This window comes from Salvelinus alpinus, chromosome 26, assembly GCF_045679555.1.
Source record: "Salvelinus alpinus chromosome 26, SLU_Salpinus.1, whole genome shotgun sequence".
In the NCBI taxonomy this organism is placed as follows: Eukaryota; Metazoa; Chordata; class Actinopteri; order Salmoniformes; family Salmonidae; genus Salvelinus; species Salvelinus alpinus.
Window position 1 is genome coordinate 21509714 of NC_092111.1, and position 18239 is coordinate 21527952.

Consider the following 18239-nt stretch of genomic DNA (forward strand, 5'->3'; position numbering starts at 1 on the left):
CACAATCATTTTTCAAAGTGCGATGATTCATGCTGCTCTTTTGATCTAACTTTCTGAACATACAGTTGAATCTAGCCACAGCCAAGGCAGAGCATAGACTTGTACATGTTGTCTGCGTGCCAGGATTCAACGTTGTTTAGATATCCCAGGATCTACTTTTACAGACTGGAATCTGTAACTCTGTATGAAATACCAACTTGATGGCTGTTTAAATGAAATAGTTTTCAGGCAGAACAGAAGAGTGCTGTGCTGTTCAGTAGATGTACAGTGTATTGTGGGCCAGATGCTGCCATGGAGAGGGAGATTCATTCTGAACAGGAAATTGTTTTTTCTTTAGTCCCGAGGTCAGCCAAGCTGTGAAATCTGAGTTTTTCTACCCCTCTTCCCTCTCTCCATCCCTCTCTCCATCCCTCCGGTGTAGCACCAACAAGCTTCACCTTGACCATGTTAAATTAAAGGAACTTGTTGAAACTCAAAACCTCTCTCTCTCTCCAGGTTGAAGCCTCTTGATATAGAGTTCATGAAGCGGTTACATGAAAAAGTGAACATCATCCCCCTCATCGCCAAAGCGGACACAATGACTCCTGAGGAGTGCCAACAGTTCAAGAAGCAGGTGTGTATGTGTGGGCACTGTGTACACACAGGACATGGTGTGTGTCTTTCTCTGAATGCAGATGTAGACTGTGTGATATTAGTAGTGTATTCAAGCTATTCCTGTGGGAGAGAACACATGCAATAAGTAAGGGATGCACAGTTGTTGCATGTGACTCAACGAGTGTGTGTACGTGCTGCGCACAGTTCCCTCATCCTGTGTATTGACTGCCCCTTCAGCCTGAGTGAGTATTGATGTTTGTGGCTCGTTGGCCTAGATGGAAACATAACCAGAGGGAAGCACGACTCACATTAACTCTACCACCTCCCCCCTCTCTCTCTCTCTCTCTCTCACCTTTCTCTCGCTGTCTCTCTCTCTCACCTTTCTCTCGCTGTCTCCCCCTCTCTCACCTTTCTCTCGCTGTCTCCCCCTCTCTCTCACCTTTCTCTCTCTGTCTCCCCCTCTCTCTCACCTTTCTCTCTCTCTCTCCCCCTCTCTCTCACCTTTCTCTCTCTCTCTCCCCCTCTCTCTCACCTTTCTCTCTCTCTCTCCCCCTCTCTCTCACCTTTCTCTCTCTCTCTCCCCCTCTCTCTCACCTTTCTCTCTCTCTCTCCCCCTCATTCTCACCTTTCTCTCCCCCTCACTCTCACCTTTCTCTCCCCCTCACTCTCACCTTTCTCTCGCTCTCCCCTCACTCTCACCTTTCTCTCTCGCTCTCCCCCTCACTCTCACCTTTCTCTCGCTCTCCCCCTCACTCTCACCTTTCTCTCGCTCTCCCCCTCTCACCTTTCTCTCTCTCACCCCCTCTCACCTTTCTCTCTCTCACCCCCTCTCACCTTTCTCTCTATCACCTTTCTCTCTCTCCCCCCTCTCTCTCACCTTTCTCTCTCTCCCCCCCCTCTCTCACCTTTCTCTCTCTCCCCCCTCTCTCTCACCTTTCTCTCTCTCCCCCCTCTCTCTCACCTTTCTCTCTCTCACCTTTCTCTCTCTCCTTTCTCTCTCTCCCCCCTCTCTCTCTCCTTTCTCTCTCTCCCCCCTCTCTCTCACCTTTCTCTCTCTCCCCCCTCTCTCTCACCTTTCTCTCTCTCCCCCCTCTCTCTCCCCCCTCTCTCTCACCTTTCTCTCTCCCCCCTCTCTCTCACCTTTCTCTCTCCCCCCTCTCTCTCACCTTTCTCTCTCCCCCCCTCTCTCTCACCTTTCTCTCTCTCTCTCTCTCTCCCCCCTCTCTCTCACCTTTCTCTCTCTCCCCCCTCTCTCACTCTTTCTCTCTCCCCCTCTCTCTCACCTTTCTCTCCCCCCCTCTCTCTCACCTTTCTCTCTCACCTTTCTCTCTCACCTTTCTCTCTCCCCCCTCTCTCTCACCTTTCTCTCTCCCCCCTCTCTCTCACCTTTCTCTCTCTCTCTCTCTCTCCCCCTCTCTCTCACCTTTCTCTCTCTCTCTCCCCCTCATTCTCACCTTTCTCTCCCCCTCATTCTCACCTTTCTCTCCCCCTCATTCTCACATTTCTCTCCCCCTCACTCTCACCTTTCTCTCCCCCTCACTCTCACCTTTCTCTCTCGCTCTCCCCCTCACTCTCACCTTTCTCTCGCTCTCCCCCTCACTCTCACCTTTCTCTCTCTCTCCCCCTCTCACCTTTCTCTCTCTCACCCCCTCTCACCTTTCTCTCTCTCACCCCCTCTCACCTTTCTCTCTATCACCTTTCTCTCTCTCCCCCCTCTCTCTCACCTTTCTCTCTCTCCCCCCTCTCTCTCACCTTTCTCTCTCTCCCCCCTCTCTCTCACCTTTCTCTCTCTCCCCCTCTCTCTCACCTTTCTCTCTCTCCCCCCTCTCTCTCACCTTTCTCTCTCTCACCTTTCTCTCTCTCCTTTCTCTCTCTCCCCCCTCTCTCTCTCCTTTCTCTCTCTCACCTTTCTCTCTCTCACCTTTCTCTCTCTCCCCCCTCTCTCTCACCTTTCTCTCTCCCCCCCTCTCTCTCACCTTTCTCTCTCTCTCTCTCTCTCCCCCCTCTCTCTCACCTTTCTCTCTCTCCCCCCTCTTTCTCACCTTTCTCTCCCCGCCTCTCTCTCACCTTTCTCTCCCCCCTCTCTCTCACCTTTCTCTCCCCCCCTCTCTCTCACCTTTCTCTCTCACCTTTCTCTCTCCCCCCTCTCTCACCTTTCTCTCTCTCTCCCCCTCACTCTCTTTATAGATCATGCGAGAAATCACAGAGCACAAAATCCAGATCTACGAGTTCCCAGAGACCAACGATGAGGAGGAGAACAAGATGGTCAAGAAGATCAAGGTTTGGACCCCCCCCCCCCCCCCCCCCCCCCACACACACACACACACACACACACACACAGTATTCTCCACACCAAAGATGGAATTGAATAGGAGAGAACACAACACTGTCTTTATCCTGATCATGAAATGTAATGTTTACAGCCCTGCTGAAGGCATAACATAAATCTAACACTACTGAGTGGTTAGTTGGCTGCCCATGAGTGGTTAGTTGGCTGCCCATGAGTGGTTAGTTGGCTGCCCATGAGTGGTTAGTTGGCTGCCCATGAGTGGTTAGTTGGCTGCCCATGAGTGGTTAGTTGGCTGCCCATGAGTGGTTAGTTGGCTGCCCATGAGTGGTTAGTTGGCTGCCCATGAGTGGTTAGTTGGCTGCCCATGAGTGGTTAGTTGGCTACCGCTGCCACTGAGTGGTTAGTATTGATTAGGTCACACAATCACATGTCCTCTACTGGTCCAGCACACTATGCACTTGTCACACACACACAGGAGTGAATAATCAAACACACACTCACTAAAGGTACACACAGAAACACACAAGCATACAGACACACACACAAACCACTGTTCTCAACTGTCACTGCCATTAGAGTTGCTGTGTTCCCAATGCACTACTTTATCTCCAGTCAATTCTCCATCCAATTTGAAAAAAGGAGTCTTGGTAAACATACTTCACCGCAGCAGAATGTGTGTGTGCATAGCCTTGTCTAACAGGTTATTTGAATGAGTTGTGTGTCTGCTGTGTAATGTTTATCTCCCTCCCCTGCAGGATCGCTTGCCCCTGGCTGTTGTTGGTAGCAACACCATCATCGTGGTCAACGAGAAGCGGGTGAGAGGGAGGCAGTACCCCTGGGGCGTGGCGGAAGGTGAGGGGCCATGGGTCAGAGGTCACAGTCAAGACACTGGCCTGGATACACACACCACAGCCTCTGGGTGTTATTTGATATTAGCACTAAGGTTTCCCCACACGTCGATTTGTTTAACTTTGAAAGGTTTACGTGTGGAAGTAATACAGTCTCTCACCCTACTATTGGGGTCAATATATTATACGGGTGTGTGTGTGTGTTGGGGAAGTGCGTCTGCAGGTCATGTTTGACTTAGAATGACCGTTATGCTTTTTCCCTTAGGCCCTCTATCTTAATTCAAATGCTGACATTTCTAGTCCCATCTAGTTGGGACTTGCCTGGTTAAATCAAATAAATCTACATTTCCAGTTTCAGCTCAAAAAGAGTATTAAAATGTAACATTATTCAACACTATTCCTATACTAACATTATACTACTAGAACCAGGGGAAGTTCAGTAGCCTCCTGCCTAGCAGTTGACATTTAGTTATGTTGTGTTATCAACATTCACTTGCTATGTTATCTCTGGCCCTGAGTGATGTGTGTTCCTGTCTGACCAGTTACGTCAGTCCGGTATATATACTCAGCTATATCTACTGGTGACTTAATGACCATGGAATGTTCTTAACAAATAGAGTAGTACTTAAGTCATTTTGCATACGACGAAAATGACATTTGTTAATGTCTTAACAAAGGAAAAGCTTTGAGATGAAATGACCATTGCTATGTATCAACTCAGCATATAACAGGCCCTTTTAGATGGAGGGTGTGTTTTGAGTAGAGTCCTGTATATAGCAGACAGACGTGTTCTACTCAACAGGATATGTGTTCAGTTCTCTTTGATGCCAGACAGACCGACAGGATATGTGTTCAGTTCTCTTTGGTGCCAGACAGACCGACAGGATATGTGTTCAGTTCTCTTTGGTGCCAGACAGACCGACAGGATATGTGTTCAGTTCTCTTTGATGCCAGACAGACAGACCGACAGGATATGTGTTCAGTTCTCTTTGGTGCCAGACAGACAGACCGACAGGATATGTGTTCAGTTCTCTTTGGTGCCAGACAGACCGACAGGATATGTGTTCAGTTCTCTTTGGTGCCAGACAGACAGACCGACAGGATATGTGTTCAGTTCTCTTTGGTGCCAGACAGACCGACAGGATATGTGTTCAGTTCTCTTTGGTGCCAGACAGACCGACAGGATATGTGTTCAGTTCTCTTTGATGCCAGACAGACAGACCGACAGGATATGTGTTCAGTTCTCTTTGGTGCCAGACAGACAGACCGACAGGATATGTGTTCAGTTCTCTTTGGTGCCAGACAGACCGACAGGATATGTGTTCAGTTCTCTTTGGTGCCAGACAGACAGACCGACAGGATATGTGTTCAGTTCTCTTTGGTGCCAGACAGACAGACCGACAGGATATGTGTTCAGTTCTCTTTTATGCCAGACACAGACCGACAGGATATGTGTTCAGTTCTCTTTGACGCCAGACAGACAGACCGACAGGATATGTGTTCAGTTCTCTTTGACGACAGACAGACAGACAGACAGACAGGATATGTGTTCAGTTCTCTTTGACGCCAGACAGACAGACAGACAGACAGGATATGTGTTCAGTTCTCTTTGATGCCAGACCGACAGGATATGTGTTCAGTTCTCTTTGATGCCAGACAGACAGACCGACAGGATATGTGTTCAGTTCTCTTTGGTGCCAGACAGACAGACCGACAGGATATGTGTTCAGTTCTCTTTGACGCCAGACAGACCGACAGGATATGTGTTCAGTTCTCTTTGATGCCAGACAGACCGACAGGATATGTGTTCAGTTCTCTTTGGTGCCAGACAGACCGACAGATCGACAGGATATGTGTTCAGTTCTCTTTGATGCCAGACAGACAGACCGACAGGATATGTGTTCAGTTCTCTTTGATGCCAGACAGACAGACCGACAGGATATGTGTTCAGTTCTCTTTGATGCCAGACAGACAGACCGACAGGATATGTGTTCAGTTCTCTTTGGTGCCAGACAGACAGACCGACAGGAAGCTGCTTTAGCACCACTCCCTCTAAATGATTCTAGACTCTACAGCACTTGTCTTAGTAGAGTAGACCTGTATGAAGTTTATCTAGCTATTTTGAACTTTAACCTCATGACCCCAGAGCTCAGGTCATGTGTACACACACACACACACACACACACACACACACACACACACACACACACACACACACACACACACACGAGAATACACTCCAACCCCAGAAGTTAATTAATGTCCCCTCTCTGCTCCCCACTGTTTTGTACCGCTGCAAGAGTAGATGGGGAAAGTCAGCTGTACTCTAAACTCTACCATTCAGATACAGCTCTTTATCTCTGTTTATGACCAGATTACAAGTCAACATCTTTGGTCTGTAGTGTATGTGAGATGCTGTCATTTTGGTATAAAATAGTAAAGTTGTGTTCTCTCGACTGGATGAATTGTGTGGTTACTACGACTACAGTACCTCTGTGGCGGTTGCATGAAACCCGCCCATGGGGAGTGAGTTTTGGATTACCAAAAATGTTTCTGGCACCGTGTAAGTGTATAAATATAGAGAGGGAGAGGGGAAGGCCACACTTCAGCTATGTGATCCACTCCCTACACACAGCAGTCAGGCAGAAACCTCAGGGGAACTAGTGTATGTGGGAGTATACATGGTGTCTGGCACCACATTGTGGCTGCTGACAGTATTACACCCAGACTCTCCTTCCTGTCTACTCCACGCAACCTCTAGGGAAGATCTTAATTGCATACTCCTCGCATCCTGTCTTGTCCCCTTCTCAAAACTCATTGGATGAGAAAGCCAGAGGCCCCTCCCCTGTGACCTTCTCCCATGTTTTACAAGGAGAGTGGACGTGAGGTCTTCCCTTCAGCAGTGAATAGCTCTCGATCTCCCTCCTGTGACTGTCACACCCCCTTGTGGTAACTGACAAATCTGACTCTTTCTCTCTGTCTCTTCTGTCTCTTCTCTGTCTCTTGTCTCTCTCTTGTCTCTCTCTCTCTCTCTCTCTCTAGTGGAGAATGGAGAGCACTGTGACTTCACCATCCTGAGGAACATGCTCATCAGGTACTGTTCTAACACAAACATATTCCTCTGCATGATGGTCATGCACCACTGAGTGTCCTGTTTTACACTCTGCATGATGGTCATGCACCACTGAGTGTCCTGTTTATTACTCTGCATGATGGTCATGCACCACTGAGTGTCCTGTTTTACACTATGCATGATGGTCATGCACCACTGAGTGTCCTGTTTATTACTCTGCATGATGGTCATGCACCACTGAGTGTCCTGTTTTACACTCTGCATGATGGTCATGCAACACTGAGTGTCCTGTTTTATACTCTGCATGATGGTCATGCACCACTGAGTGTCCTGTTTTATACTCTGCATGATGGTCATGCACCACTGAGTGTCCTGTTTATTACTCTGCATGATGGTCATGCACCACTGAGTGTCCTGTTTTATACTCTGCATGATGGTCATGCACCACTGAGTGTCCTGTTTTATACTCTGCATGATGGTCATGCACCACTGAGTGTCCTGTTTATTACTCTGCATGATGGTCATGCACCACTGAGTGTCCTGTTTTACACTCTGCATGATGGTCATGCACCACTGAGTGTCCTGTTTATTACTCTGCATGATGGTCATGCACCACTGAGTGTCCTGTTTTACACTCTGCATGATGGTCATGCACCACTGAGTGTCCTGTTTATTACTCTGCATGATGGTCATGCACCACTGAGTGTCCTGTTTTACACTCTGCATGATGGTCATGCACCACTGAGTGTCCTGTTTTACACTCTGCATGATGGTCATGCACCACTGAGTGTCCTGTTTTACACTCTGCATGATGGTCATGCACCACTGAGTGTCCTGTTTTATACTCTGCATGATGGTCATGCACCACTGAGTGTCCTGTTTTACACTCTGCATGATGGTCATGCACCACTGAGTGTCCTGTTTTACACTCTGCATGATGGTCATGCACCACTAAGTGTCCTGTTTATTACTCTGCATGATGGTCATGCACCACTGAGTGTCCTGTTTTACACTCTGCATGATGGTCATGCACCACTGAGTGTCCTGTTTATTACTCTGCATGATGGTCATGCACTACTGAGTGTCCTGTTTTACACTCTGCATGATGGTCATGCACCACTGAGTGTCCTGTTTATTACTCTGCATGATGGTCATGCACCACTGAGTGTCCTGTTTTACACTCTGCATGATGGTCATGCAACACTGAGTGTCCTGTTTTATACTCTGCATGATGGTCATGCACCACTGAGTGTCCTGTTTTATACTCTGCATGATGGTCATGCACCACTGAGTGTCCTGTTTTACACTCTGCATGATGGTCATGCACCACTGAGTGTCCTGTTTATTACTCTGCATGATGGTCATGCACCACTGAGTGTCCTGTTTTATACTCTGCATGATGGTCATGCACCACTGAGTGTCATGTTTATTACTCTGCATGATGGTCATGCACCACTGAGTGTCCTGTTTTACACTCTGCATGATGGTCATGCACCACTGAGTGTCCTGTTTTACACTCTGCATGATGGTCATGCACCACTGAGTGTCCTGTTTTACTACTCTGCATGATGGTCATGCACCACTGAGTGTCCTGTTTTACACTCTGCATGATGGTCATGCACCACTGAGTGTCCTGTTTTACACTCTGCATGATGGTCATGCACCACTGAGTGTCCTGTTTTACACTCTGCATGATGGTCATGCACCACTGAGTGTCCTGTTTTATTCACTCTGCATGATGGTCATGCACCACTGAGTGTCCTGTTTTATTACTCTGCATGATGGTCATGCACCACTGAGTGTCCTGTTTTACACTCTGCATGATGGTCATGCACCACTGAGTGTCCTGTTTTACACTCTGCATGATGGTCATGCACCACTGAGTGTCCTGTTTTACACTCTGCATGATGGTCATGCACCACTGAGTGTCCTGTTTGCATGATGGTCATGCACCACTGAGTGTCCTGTTTTATACTCTGCATGATGGTCATGCACTACTGAGTGTCCTGTTTTATACTCTGCATGATGTTCATGCACCACTGAGTGTCCTGTTTTACACTCTGCATGATGGTCATGCACCACTGAGTGTCCTGTTTTACACTCTGCATGAGCATCAGCAGATGGCAGAGACATTATGGTGCCAGTTCTCAGTGCCATATCGTTCCTCACTGCTCTCTCGGACTGTTTTAGTGTCACATAGTTTTTTTTACTGTAAAGTTTATTGCTGTGGTTAATTTTAGTTTAAATAAAGTTGTATTTGAGTGGTTCTGTTCTGTCTTCTTGTTCCAGAATCTACATGCAGTTTAAATAAAGTTTTAATTTGATTTGATCCAGAACCCACATGCAGGACCTGAAGGATGTGACCAACAACGTCCACTATGAGAACTACCGCAGCAGGAAGCTAGCAGCCGTCACATACAACGGAGTGGACAACAACAAGAACAAGGGACCAATGACCAAGTTAGTACTAACCAACAGTCGACCAAAGGTGTTTGTTTGTAAGTGGTTCTGTTTTTAATTTCTCTCCATTCCATTTCTGTATCAGTGTGGATGAAGGGAATGAGACAAGACCCTGCACTACTGCAATCCTCTCCCCTGATCACAGGGACTAACAGTCACCCACACACACAGCCCAGAATCTGAGCTGGATCTAACAGTCTAATAAGCCTTAACCATTGCTAATTCACAGCCAAGCACAGAGAACCTCACTAAAATAATGCACCCTAATGCCAAAGTAACCAGCAGCATTCGTTCTCATTAGCTAGGTAATAGCTCTCTAACGCATGGTCATCATATCAGCATGCTAAGTGTGTGTGTTTCTCTTTTTTTAGATTTGACACAAGTGAAGGCATGTAAGTGTCATTTCAGTTCTTCAAGTTAGCTCCGTTTCTACTTTCTCTCCTATCTGTTTTTCCATCTGCCTCGTACATTCCCTGTGTTTGTATAGAGGTGCAGCTCTTTATTATAAGCTAGAGGCCCCTACCAGGTCACAATATAGATGAAATCATTCTACAGCATTAGCAAACTGCCCAGAAGTCTTCATTGAATACTTGTTGGTAGAATAGTCTCCAATAGTCTTCCAGGAAAATCATTTTTGTCCTATGATTAGGCTCATGCTTTTTATTTGTGTGCTTCACTTAGCAACTGTACCAATAGAGCTTTTTGGTGGCTTGGCGTTCACTAACTCAGCGACGCAATGGCTTTACTAACATAAATGAATATTATCCTCTCACTGAATTGCTGGGTCTTCCACATCCAAGGCCTTCCTCTCCCCTGCTCCTCCTCCTCCAGGCATAAGTGTATGCAGGAGAGATCGTGACAGGAATTTCCATCCTGGCCCAAAGTCTGAGTTTGACTACTCTTGGCTAGTGCTGGGGTTTAAGGCCTCAGACTGGTGGATGATTTGTGCGTGCTTTAACCCTGCAGGAGTCCCCTGGCCCAGATGGAGGAGGAGAGGAGGGAGCACGTGACCAAGATGGAGAAGATGGAGATGGAAATGGAGCAGGTGTTTGAGATGAAGGTCAAGGAGAAGATCCAGAAGCTCAAAGACTCTGAGCTAGAGGTACAGGAACCTAACAACACCTTCACACCACTAAAACTCACTTACTCACTCGCCCCTTGTTTATTTATTAATGGAGCAATATCACTTAAAAAAGACACCAGTTTGAATGGTTACATTTGTATGTTTTAATTAACAATGTATTCATAAAAAATAGATGCATCTAACACACTCACACAGTCACACGAATATATCTCACACACACACACACACACACACACACACACACACACACACACACACACACACACACACACACACATACACTAGACTCCAGCCATGCAAATGGTGCAAACTGTCCTGTCTCCAGCTCCAGCGGCGCCATGAGCAGATGAAGAAGAACCTGGAGGCCCAGCACAGGGAGCTGGAGGAGAAGAGACGCCAGCTGGAGGACGAGAAGCACAACTGGGAGGCACAGCAGAGGGTGCTGGAGCAACAGAAACTAGACGCATCCAGGTACAGCACACTACAACTCACATGAAGAAGACGGCCAACACACATACATCTGTACATTCCTATAGAACTATATTACATGGAGTCAACCATGAACAATTATTCAACCTGTTTTTTTTCACTCTCATATAATGCAGTATGTGTTTTTCTACACAAATCAAATCTAACTTTATTTGTCACATGCGCCGAATACAACGTGTGTAGACCTTGCCGTGAAATGCTTACTTACAAGCCCTTAACCAACAGTGCAGTTCAAGAAGAGTTAAGACAATATTTACCAAATAAACTAAAGTAAAAAGTAACACAATAATATAAAAATAACGAGGCTATATACAAGGGGTACCGGTGCGGGGGTGCAGGTTAGAGGTCATTCGTACATGTAGGTGGGGGTGAAGTGACTATGCATAGATAATAAACAGTGAGTAGCAGCGGTGTAAAAACAAATAGGGGGGGGGGGGGGGGGTCAATGTAATAGTCCTGGTAGCCATTTGATTAATTGTTCAGCAGTCTTACGGCTTGAGGGTAGAAGCTGTTAAGGAGCCTTTTGGTCCTAGACTTGTCGTGCGGTACCAGAGCGCAACAGTCTTTGACTAGGGTTTTCCTCCTCACCTCATCCTGTACCATCATAGAATATAAGGTTATTATTTTGGGAGAAACAAATGTGTCTCAAGGGTTGGGAAAAGGCAGAGCACAAAACACACTCCCTTTGAGACAAAACACACTCCCTTTGAGACAAAACACACTCCCTTTGAGACAAAACACACTCCCTTTGAGACAAAACACACTCCCTTTGAGACAAAACACACTCCCTTTGAGACAAAACACACTCCCTTTGAGACAAAACACACTCCCTTTGAGACAAAACACACTCCCTTTGAGACAAAACACACTCCCTTTGAGACAAAACACACTCCCTTTGAGACAAAACACACTCCCTTTGAGACAATACACACTCCCTTTGAGACAAAACACACTCCCTTTGAGACAAAACACACTCCCTTTGAGACAAAACACTCCCTTTGAGACAAAACACACTCCCTTTGAGACAAAACACACTCCCTTTGAGACAAAACACACTCCCTTTGAGACAATACACACTCCCTTTGAGACAATACACACTCCCTTTGAGACAAAACACACTCCCTTTGAGACAAAACACACTCCCTTTGAGACAAAACACACTCCCTTTGAGACAATACACACTCCCTTTGAGACAATACACACTCCCTTTGAGACAATACACACTCCCTTTGAGACAATACACACTCCCTTTGAGACAAAACACACTCCCTTTGAGACAAAACACACTCCCTTTGAGACAAAACACACTCCCTTTGAGACAAAACACACTCCCTTTGAGACAATACACACTCCCTTTGAGACAAAACACACACCCTTTGAGACAATACACACTCCCTTTGAGACAAAACACACTCCCTTTGAGACAATACACACTCCCTTTGAGACAATACACACTCCCTTTGAGACAATACACACTCCCTTTGAGACAATACACACTCCCTTTGAGACAATACACACTCCCTTTGAGACAATACACACTCCCTTTGAGACAAAACACACTCCCTTTGAGACAATACACACTCCCTTTGAGACAATACACACTCCCTTTGAGACAATACACACTCCCTTTGAGACAATACACACTCCCTTTGAGACAAAACACACTCCCTTTGAGACAATACACACTCCCTTTGAGACAATACACACTCCCTTTGAGACAATACACACTCCCTTTGAGACAAAACACACTCCCTTTGAGACAATACACACTCCCTTTGAGACAATACACACTCCCTTTGAGACAAAACACACTCCCTTTGAGACAAAACACACTCCCTTTGAGACAAAACACACTCCCTTTGAGACAAAACACTCCCTTTGAGACAAAACACACTCCCTTTGAGACAAAACACACTCCCTTTGAGACAAAACACACTCCCTTTGAGACAATACACACTCCCTTTGAGACAATACACACTCCCTTTGAGACAAAACACACTCCCTTTGAGACAAAACACACTCCCTTTGAGACAAAACACACTCCCTTTGAGACAATACACACTCCCTTTGAGACAATACACACTCCCTTTGAGACAATACACACTCCCTTTGAGACAATACACACTCCCTTTGAGACAAAACACACTCCCTTTGAGACAAAACACACTCCCTTTGAGACAAAACACACTCCCTTTGAGACAATACACACTCCCTTTGAGACAAAACACACACCCTTTGAGACAATACACACTCCCTTTGAGACAAAACACACTCCCTTTGAGACAATACACACTCCCTTTGAGACAATACACACTCCCTTTGAGACAATACACACTCCCTTTGAGACAATACACACTCCCTTTGAGACAATACACACTCCCTTTGAGACAATACACACTCCCTTTGAGACAAAACACACTCCCTTTGAGACAATACACACTCCCTTTGAGACAATACACACTCCCTTTGAGACAATACACACTCCCTTTGAGACAATACACACTCCCTTTGAGACAAAACACACTCCCTTTGAGACAATACACACTCCCTTTGAGACAATACACACTCCCTTTGAGACAATACACACTCCCTTTGAGACAAAACACACTCCCTTTGAGACAATACACACTCCCTTTGAGACAATACACACTCCCTTTGAGACAATACACACTCCCTTTGAGACAATACACACCGTTGAAAGGCTGAAAATGGCACCAGGCGCAGCCATAGTGCTGTTTGGATATCACACAAGTACACAGCGCAGCATATACTGCATACACAGCTCATTATAAAGAGCTCTGCCTCATAATCAATTTAGTAATCTGTCTCTCTTCCCTCTCCATCTCTGTTCTCATCTCTCTCACGCCCCTACAGGACCCTGGAAAAGAACAAAAAGAAGAAGATATTTTAAAAGTATTTCGGGAAGACCACCATGTGACAATGTACTGGTTGCCAATTTACCAACCTGGACTGTCAGTTTGTCTGTCGACCAACAACCTGTTACTGTGTGTATGCATGAAGGAGCAGTGTGTTATGTCTGGGGGAAGTGGGTTCTACCTGGGGTCCTACATTAGACCCGCTGTCACAGACAGTCCTGGAACATGTCTCCTTTCTGTTCTCTCCTCCCCAAAGACCTTTCTTATTCTTCCTGAAATGGGCATGTTAGACTGTTGTACAATCATGTTTTTTGGTTCGCAGTTCTCAAGCACACACGCAGTCCCACGCACAAAAAACTACCCAGGTATGAGCTATTTCATGATTTCAGAGAAGATTTCATTTTCTTTTTGAAACCCAGAATGCCACAAGACTTCTTGCTTTCTTATCCTCTTTCTAGTTAGATGACCTTGGAGACTGCACGACTTTGTTGTAGTGTTCTATTTAACGCCAAATGATCTAACTGCGGAGTAGGAGGCTACACACCAAGCTACACACAGGCGTTTTTGTTTTTATAACAATTTTTGTTATTTAGTTATCATTATTTTTTGGCCCTCATCCAAAAATATTATCCTCTTCCATTTCTTGTCATTTAAATAATCTAGCCATGGACCGCAGTGTATAACTTCAGTCATGTTAGAACGTTTCATTGCTGGTTATTGTCTTTTTTTTTTCTCTCTCTATTATATTGGCCCTGCCACAGTTATCATTACATTTTTCATTTTATGTTTGTAGGCATTTCTCCATTCTGGTCTTTGAGGTTTACTGTGCATACTGAACTGCACTCCAGCTGCTACACAGTAGGCCCCCTTGACCAGGGCTGGGAAACCCTGTTTTTGAAGACGGTGGGGGAGGAAAGTTTGGTTGTTAAAACTCAAACCATTAACATAACCCTGTTGTTGTTTACTTACAATGACCAATGACTGTAAACAAGTCTGTATTGACTGTAATAAACAACGATGGGGTTCCCTTCCCTTACATCACATTTAACTCTGTTCATGTAATGCATCTCTGTATTTCTTTTATTTTATTTTGTTTTTATTGTAGTCATAATAAACCTGTGATGATACAACCCCAGTTGGTTTTATTGAAATCAGGTGCATCAAAGAAGTTTTTGTTGAGATGGAAGTGAATTAGTGTGATATGATGCTGCTTAGCTTTCCTTTTGATTCCAGTTACAAGCCAAAAGCTGTCGTCAGCGATATGTCCCCCACACCAAGAAGCATGCTATATTTCACCAGCAGGGGGCAGTGAATAACTACTGACTCCACCATATCCCATACAACAGGGATCATCAACTACATTCAGCCGCAGGCCCAATTGTTTTTGTTTTTTCTTGAGCAGGTATTCGGGGGTCCGGAACATAATTACTATTAATTTGTAGACTGCAAATTGACCACAAGAAGCCCAAAGAGATATTTGACATTATTTCAAACCTTTCTTACATTTTGTATACGATCACGTATCTCTATGCGTGGGAATACTTGAACAGAATTCCACCATTTTAAATCACTTGGAGCTGATTTCCTGGTGTTTTTAGTCTTAGGTCCAAGAATGATATGTATATTTTTTTTATAATAAAATTAATTAATTGGGCTCAGAACTTGGGAGGGTGCCAAATACAATGACTGGGCTGTCAGTTGGGGAACCCTGCCCTGCAGTCATAGGGCATATCTCAGGAGTTTCCAGGCTGATTGATCAGTCTTATCACACACACACTCTCTGTGCCCCTTGAACATTCTGCTCTTTAGACCTGATCATCTTGTCATGGTGTACGCCAAACCTGAATCCTCCTGAATAGAGAAATGCACTCAGAGTTCATTGGGGGAGATGGCTGATTAGAGGACTGGCCACCCCTCATAGCCTGGTTCCTCTCTAGGTTTCTTCCTAGGTTTTGGCCTTTCTAGGAAGATTTCCTAGCCACTGTGCTTCTACACCTGCATTGCTTGCTGTTTAGGGTTTTAGGTTAGGTTTCTGTACAGCACTTTGATATATCAGCTGATGTAAGAAGGGCTATATAAATACATTTGATTTGATTACCTTTGATGCCTTTTACCCACTTCAGGTGAAAGAGACTAAAGGTAAAAGTAGGTAGTCTCTCACCTGATGTAAGTGGCAAGCAAGAATTCCTTGGTCGATGAAATCTAGTGCTTACTTAGCACATACTAATAGGCCTACAAGCTAAACTCAGTTGTGACTTCCTCTCGGGCATTTGAATAAACTTCGGAACCATCTGTTGGGATGGATGATTTTGAGACAAAATAATGAATTATAGGTAAGGTTTGACCTAAAATGGAGCAAGAGACAATGGTGATCTAGGAATTAGCTGATCGTAATAGTTAAGCAGTAAAAGCCTGCCAATCGATATTAGGTGAAATGTAGACCGACACCCTTTGACACAGAAAGCTGTGTTGGCGTTGGTCCTTGGTGTCTGTCAGACCACATCATCCTAGCCAAGTCAAACTGGACAGTGGTCAAGGTTCATTTCCTCGCTCTGTGCTCAGCATCCCTGGAGCCATGCGGTCCAGACTGAACATCCCTACTAACCAGGTTTTATTAATGGCCATTGCACTAAGGGTAACGCTCAATTACTCCACTCAAAGTCATTGGATATAAATTCAGTTGTGCCATAGTGCATTTTGATCACATACTGTATTGACCTGCTAGGGAGCTATGAAGAAACTGACAAAGAGCTCTTCCTATCATCTCTATGTATTGTCACCTTGAGTCCTGCCTCAGTTGTGAGCTTTCTCTAGACACTGCATGCATCGCTCAGCCCACTTAGTATAAGGCTCCCTGACTTTACAGTGCCCCATTCAGCTCTATGCCTCAGTGGAGTGGTTACTAATGCTAAACCACTCTCATCAGCAGTCTCTTGCTGCCTGGTCCATGGGAAACTGGATCCAATCTTTCTTACATAACACTACGAAGCTTCGATTTATTTTTGCTGTCCACACCGCTCAGTGCTTTTCTCTAGTCTATCACCCCTGAGACCTTCTTCCTGCCAAATACTGTTCCATAGCTGGTGAAACACAGGGGGCTCTTGCTAAATGCAGTCCTCTGACTTGGCTTGCAGTGTCTGTTCTGCTAAATTGCTCATTTTGACAATGACCTTTGTGTTTTTGGAGCTCTGTGTGTGTGGTATGCTGGAGTGGGTCCAAGCAAACAGACTGCGGAGGGAGAAGATTTGCCACTGTGGCTGTCAACATGTTTTAGCTTTTTTCTCTGTTTGGCTTGGACAAGGCAACACAAACACACACTGTGTGATACACATTCGCTGTTCCACACACACAGTATACACAAATTTTTACATATTACATTTTAGTAATTTAACAGACGCTCTTATACAGAGCAACTTACAGTTAGTGCATTCATCTTAAGATAGCTTAAGAGACCCACATCACAGGCATAGTAAGTCATTTTTTCCTCGAAGTAGCTATCAGTGCTCGTGGGGGGGTGGGGGGTGCTATGTGGATTATTTAACCGCCTAAAGTTGATGTCTACGCCACAGTGGAAATCTAATTAGCATTTTTTTTAAATCGCTGTAAAAATCGGTCAATTTAAGCTAGAGATCTGTTTTTTTTTGCTTTGTATGCAAAAGTGCGACATCAGCCTACAGTATGTTGCACTTCCGCACCTGCGGTGAAAGGTGACGGAGCTAGAGTGGTGTTTGTCAAACCATGAGACATGCCAAAAATGTGGTCTTCTCATAAAATCGTATGTAGCGTCCGAACGGTTTGGCCTTCAAACTACACTGGACAACAATATAAACTCCACATGGAAAGTGTTGGTCCCATGTTTTATGAGCTGAAATAAAATATCCCAGAAATTGACCATACCAACAAAAGCTTATTTCTGTCAAAAGTTGGTGCACAAATTTGTTTGCATCCATGTTAGTGAGCATTTCTCCTTTGCCAAGACAATCAATCCACCTGACCGGTGTGGCATATCAAGAAGCTGATTAAACAGCATGATCATTACACAGGTGCCCCTTGTGCTGGGGACAATAAAAGGCCAATTTAAAATATGTAGTTTTGTCACACAACACAATGCCACAGATGTCAATTTTGAGGGAGTGCGCTGACTGCAGGAATGTCCACCAGAGCTGTTGCAAGAGCTGTTGCCTCCAATGTAATTTTAGAGAATTTGGCAGTATGTCCAACCGACCTCACAACTGCAGACCACGTGTAACCAGTCCAGCCCAGGACCTCCACATCAGTCTTCTTCACCTGCTGGATCATCTGAGACCAACCACCCAGACAGATGATGAAACTGTGGGTTTGCACAACCTGATGAATTTCTGCTCAAACTGTCAGAAACCGTCTCGGGGAAGCTCATCTGCGTGCTCGTCATCCTCACTAGGGTCTTGATCTGACTGCAGTTTGTCATCGTAACTAATTTCAGTGGGCAAATGTTCACCGATGGCCACTGGCAAGCTGGGGAAGTGTGCTCTTCACGGTTGAATCC

At 45.3% G+C, this 18239-nt stretch overlaps 1 protein-coding gene across 3 annotated transcripts in view; it reads left to right on the plus strand.

Annotated features, from left to right (window-relative positions):
• The window catches only part of LOC139554915 (septin-7-like), a 49215-nt gene extending 34371 nt beyond the window's left edge, over positions 1-14844 (plus strand). For 2 of the 3 annotated variants that reach the window (XM_071368188.1, XM_071368187.1), the window contains 8 exons: positions 496-613; positions 2782-2874; positions 3640-3736; positions 6775-6826; positions 9140-9265; positions 10232-10367; positions 10675-10820; positions 13713-14844. In XM_071368188.1, coding sequence (XP_071224289.1) covers positions 496-613; positions 2782-2874; positions 3640-3736; positions 6775-6826; positions 9140-9265; positions 10232-10367; positions 10675-10820; positions 13713-13749 — 805 coding nt within the window. In that variant the 3' untranslated portion in view covers positions 13750-14844. Of the gene's footprint in view, positions 1-495; positions 614-2781; positions 2875-3639; positions 3737-6774; positions 6827-9139; positions 9266-9636; positions 9658-10231; positions 10368-10674; positions 10821-13712 lie in introns of all 3 variants that reach the window. The other variant, XM_071368186.1, reaches the window with a different exon arrangement.
• Positions 14845-18239: the final 3395 nt, after the last annotated feature.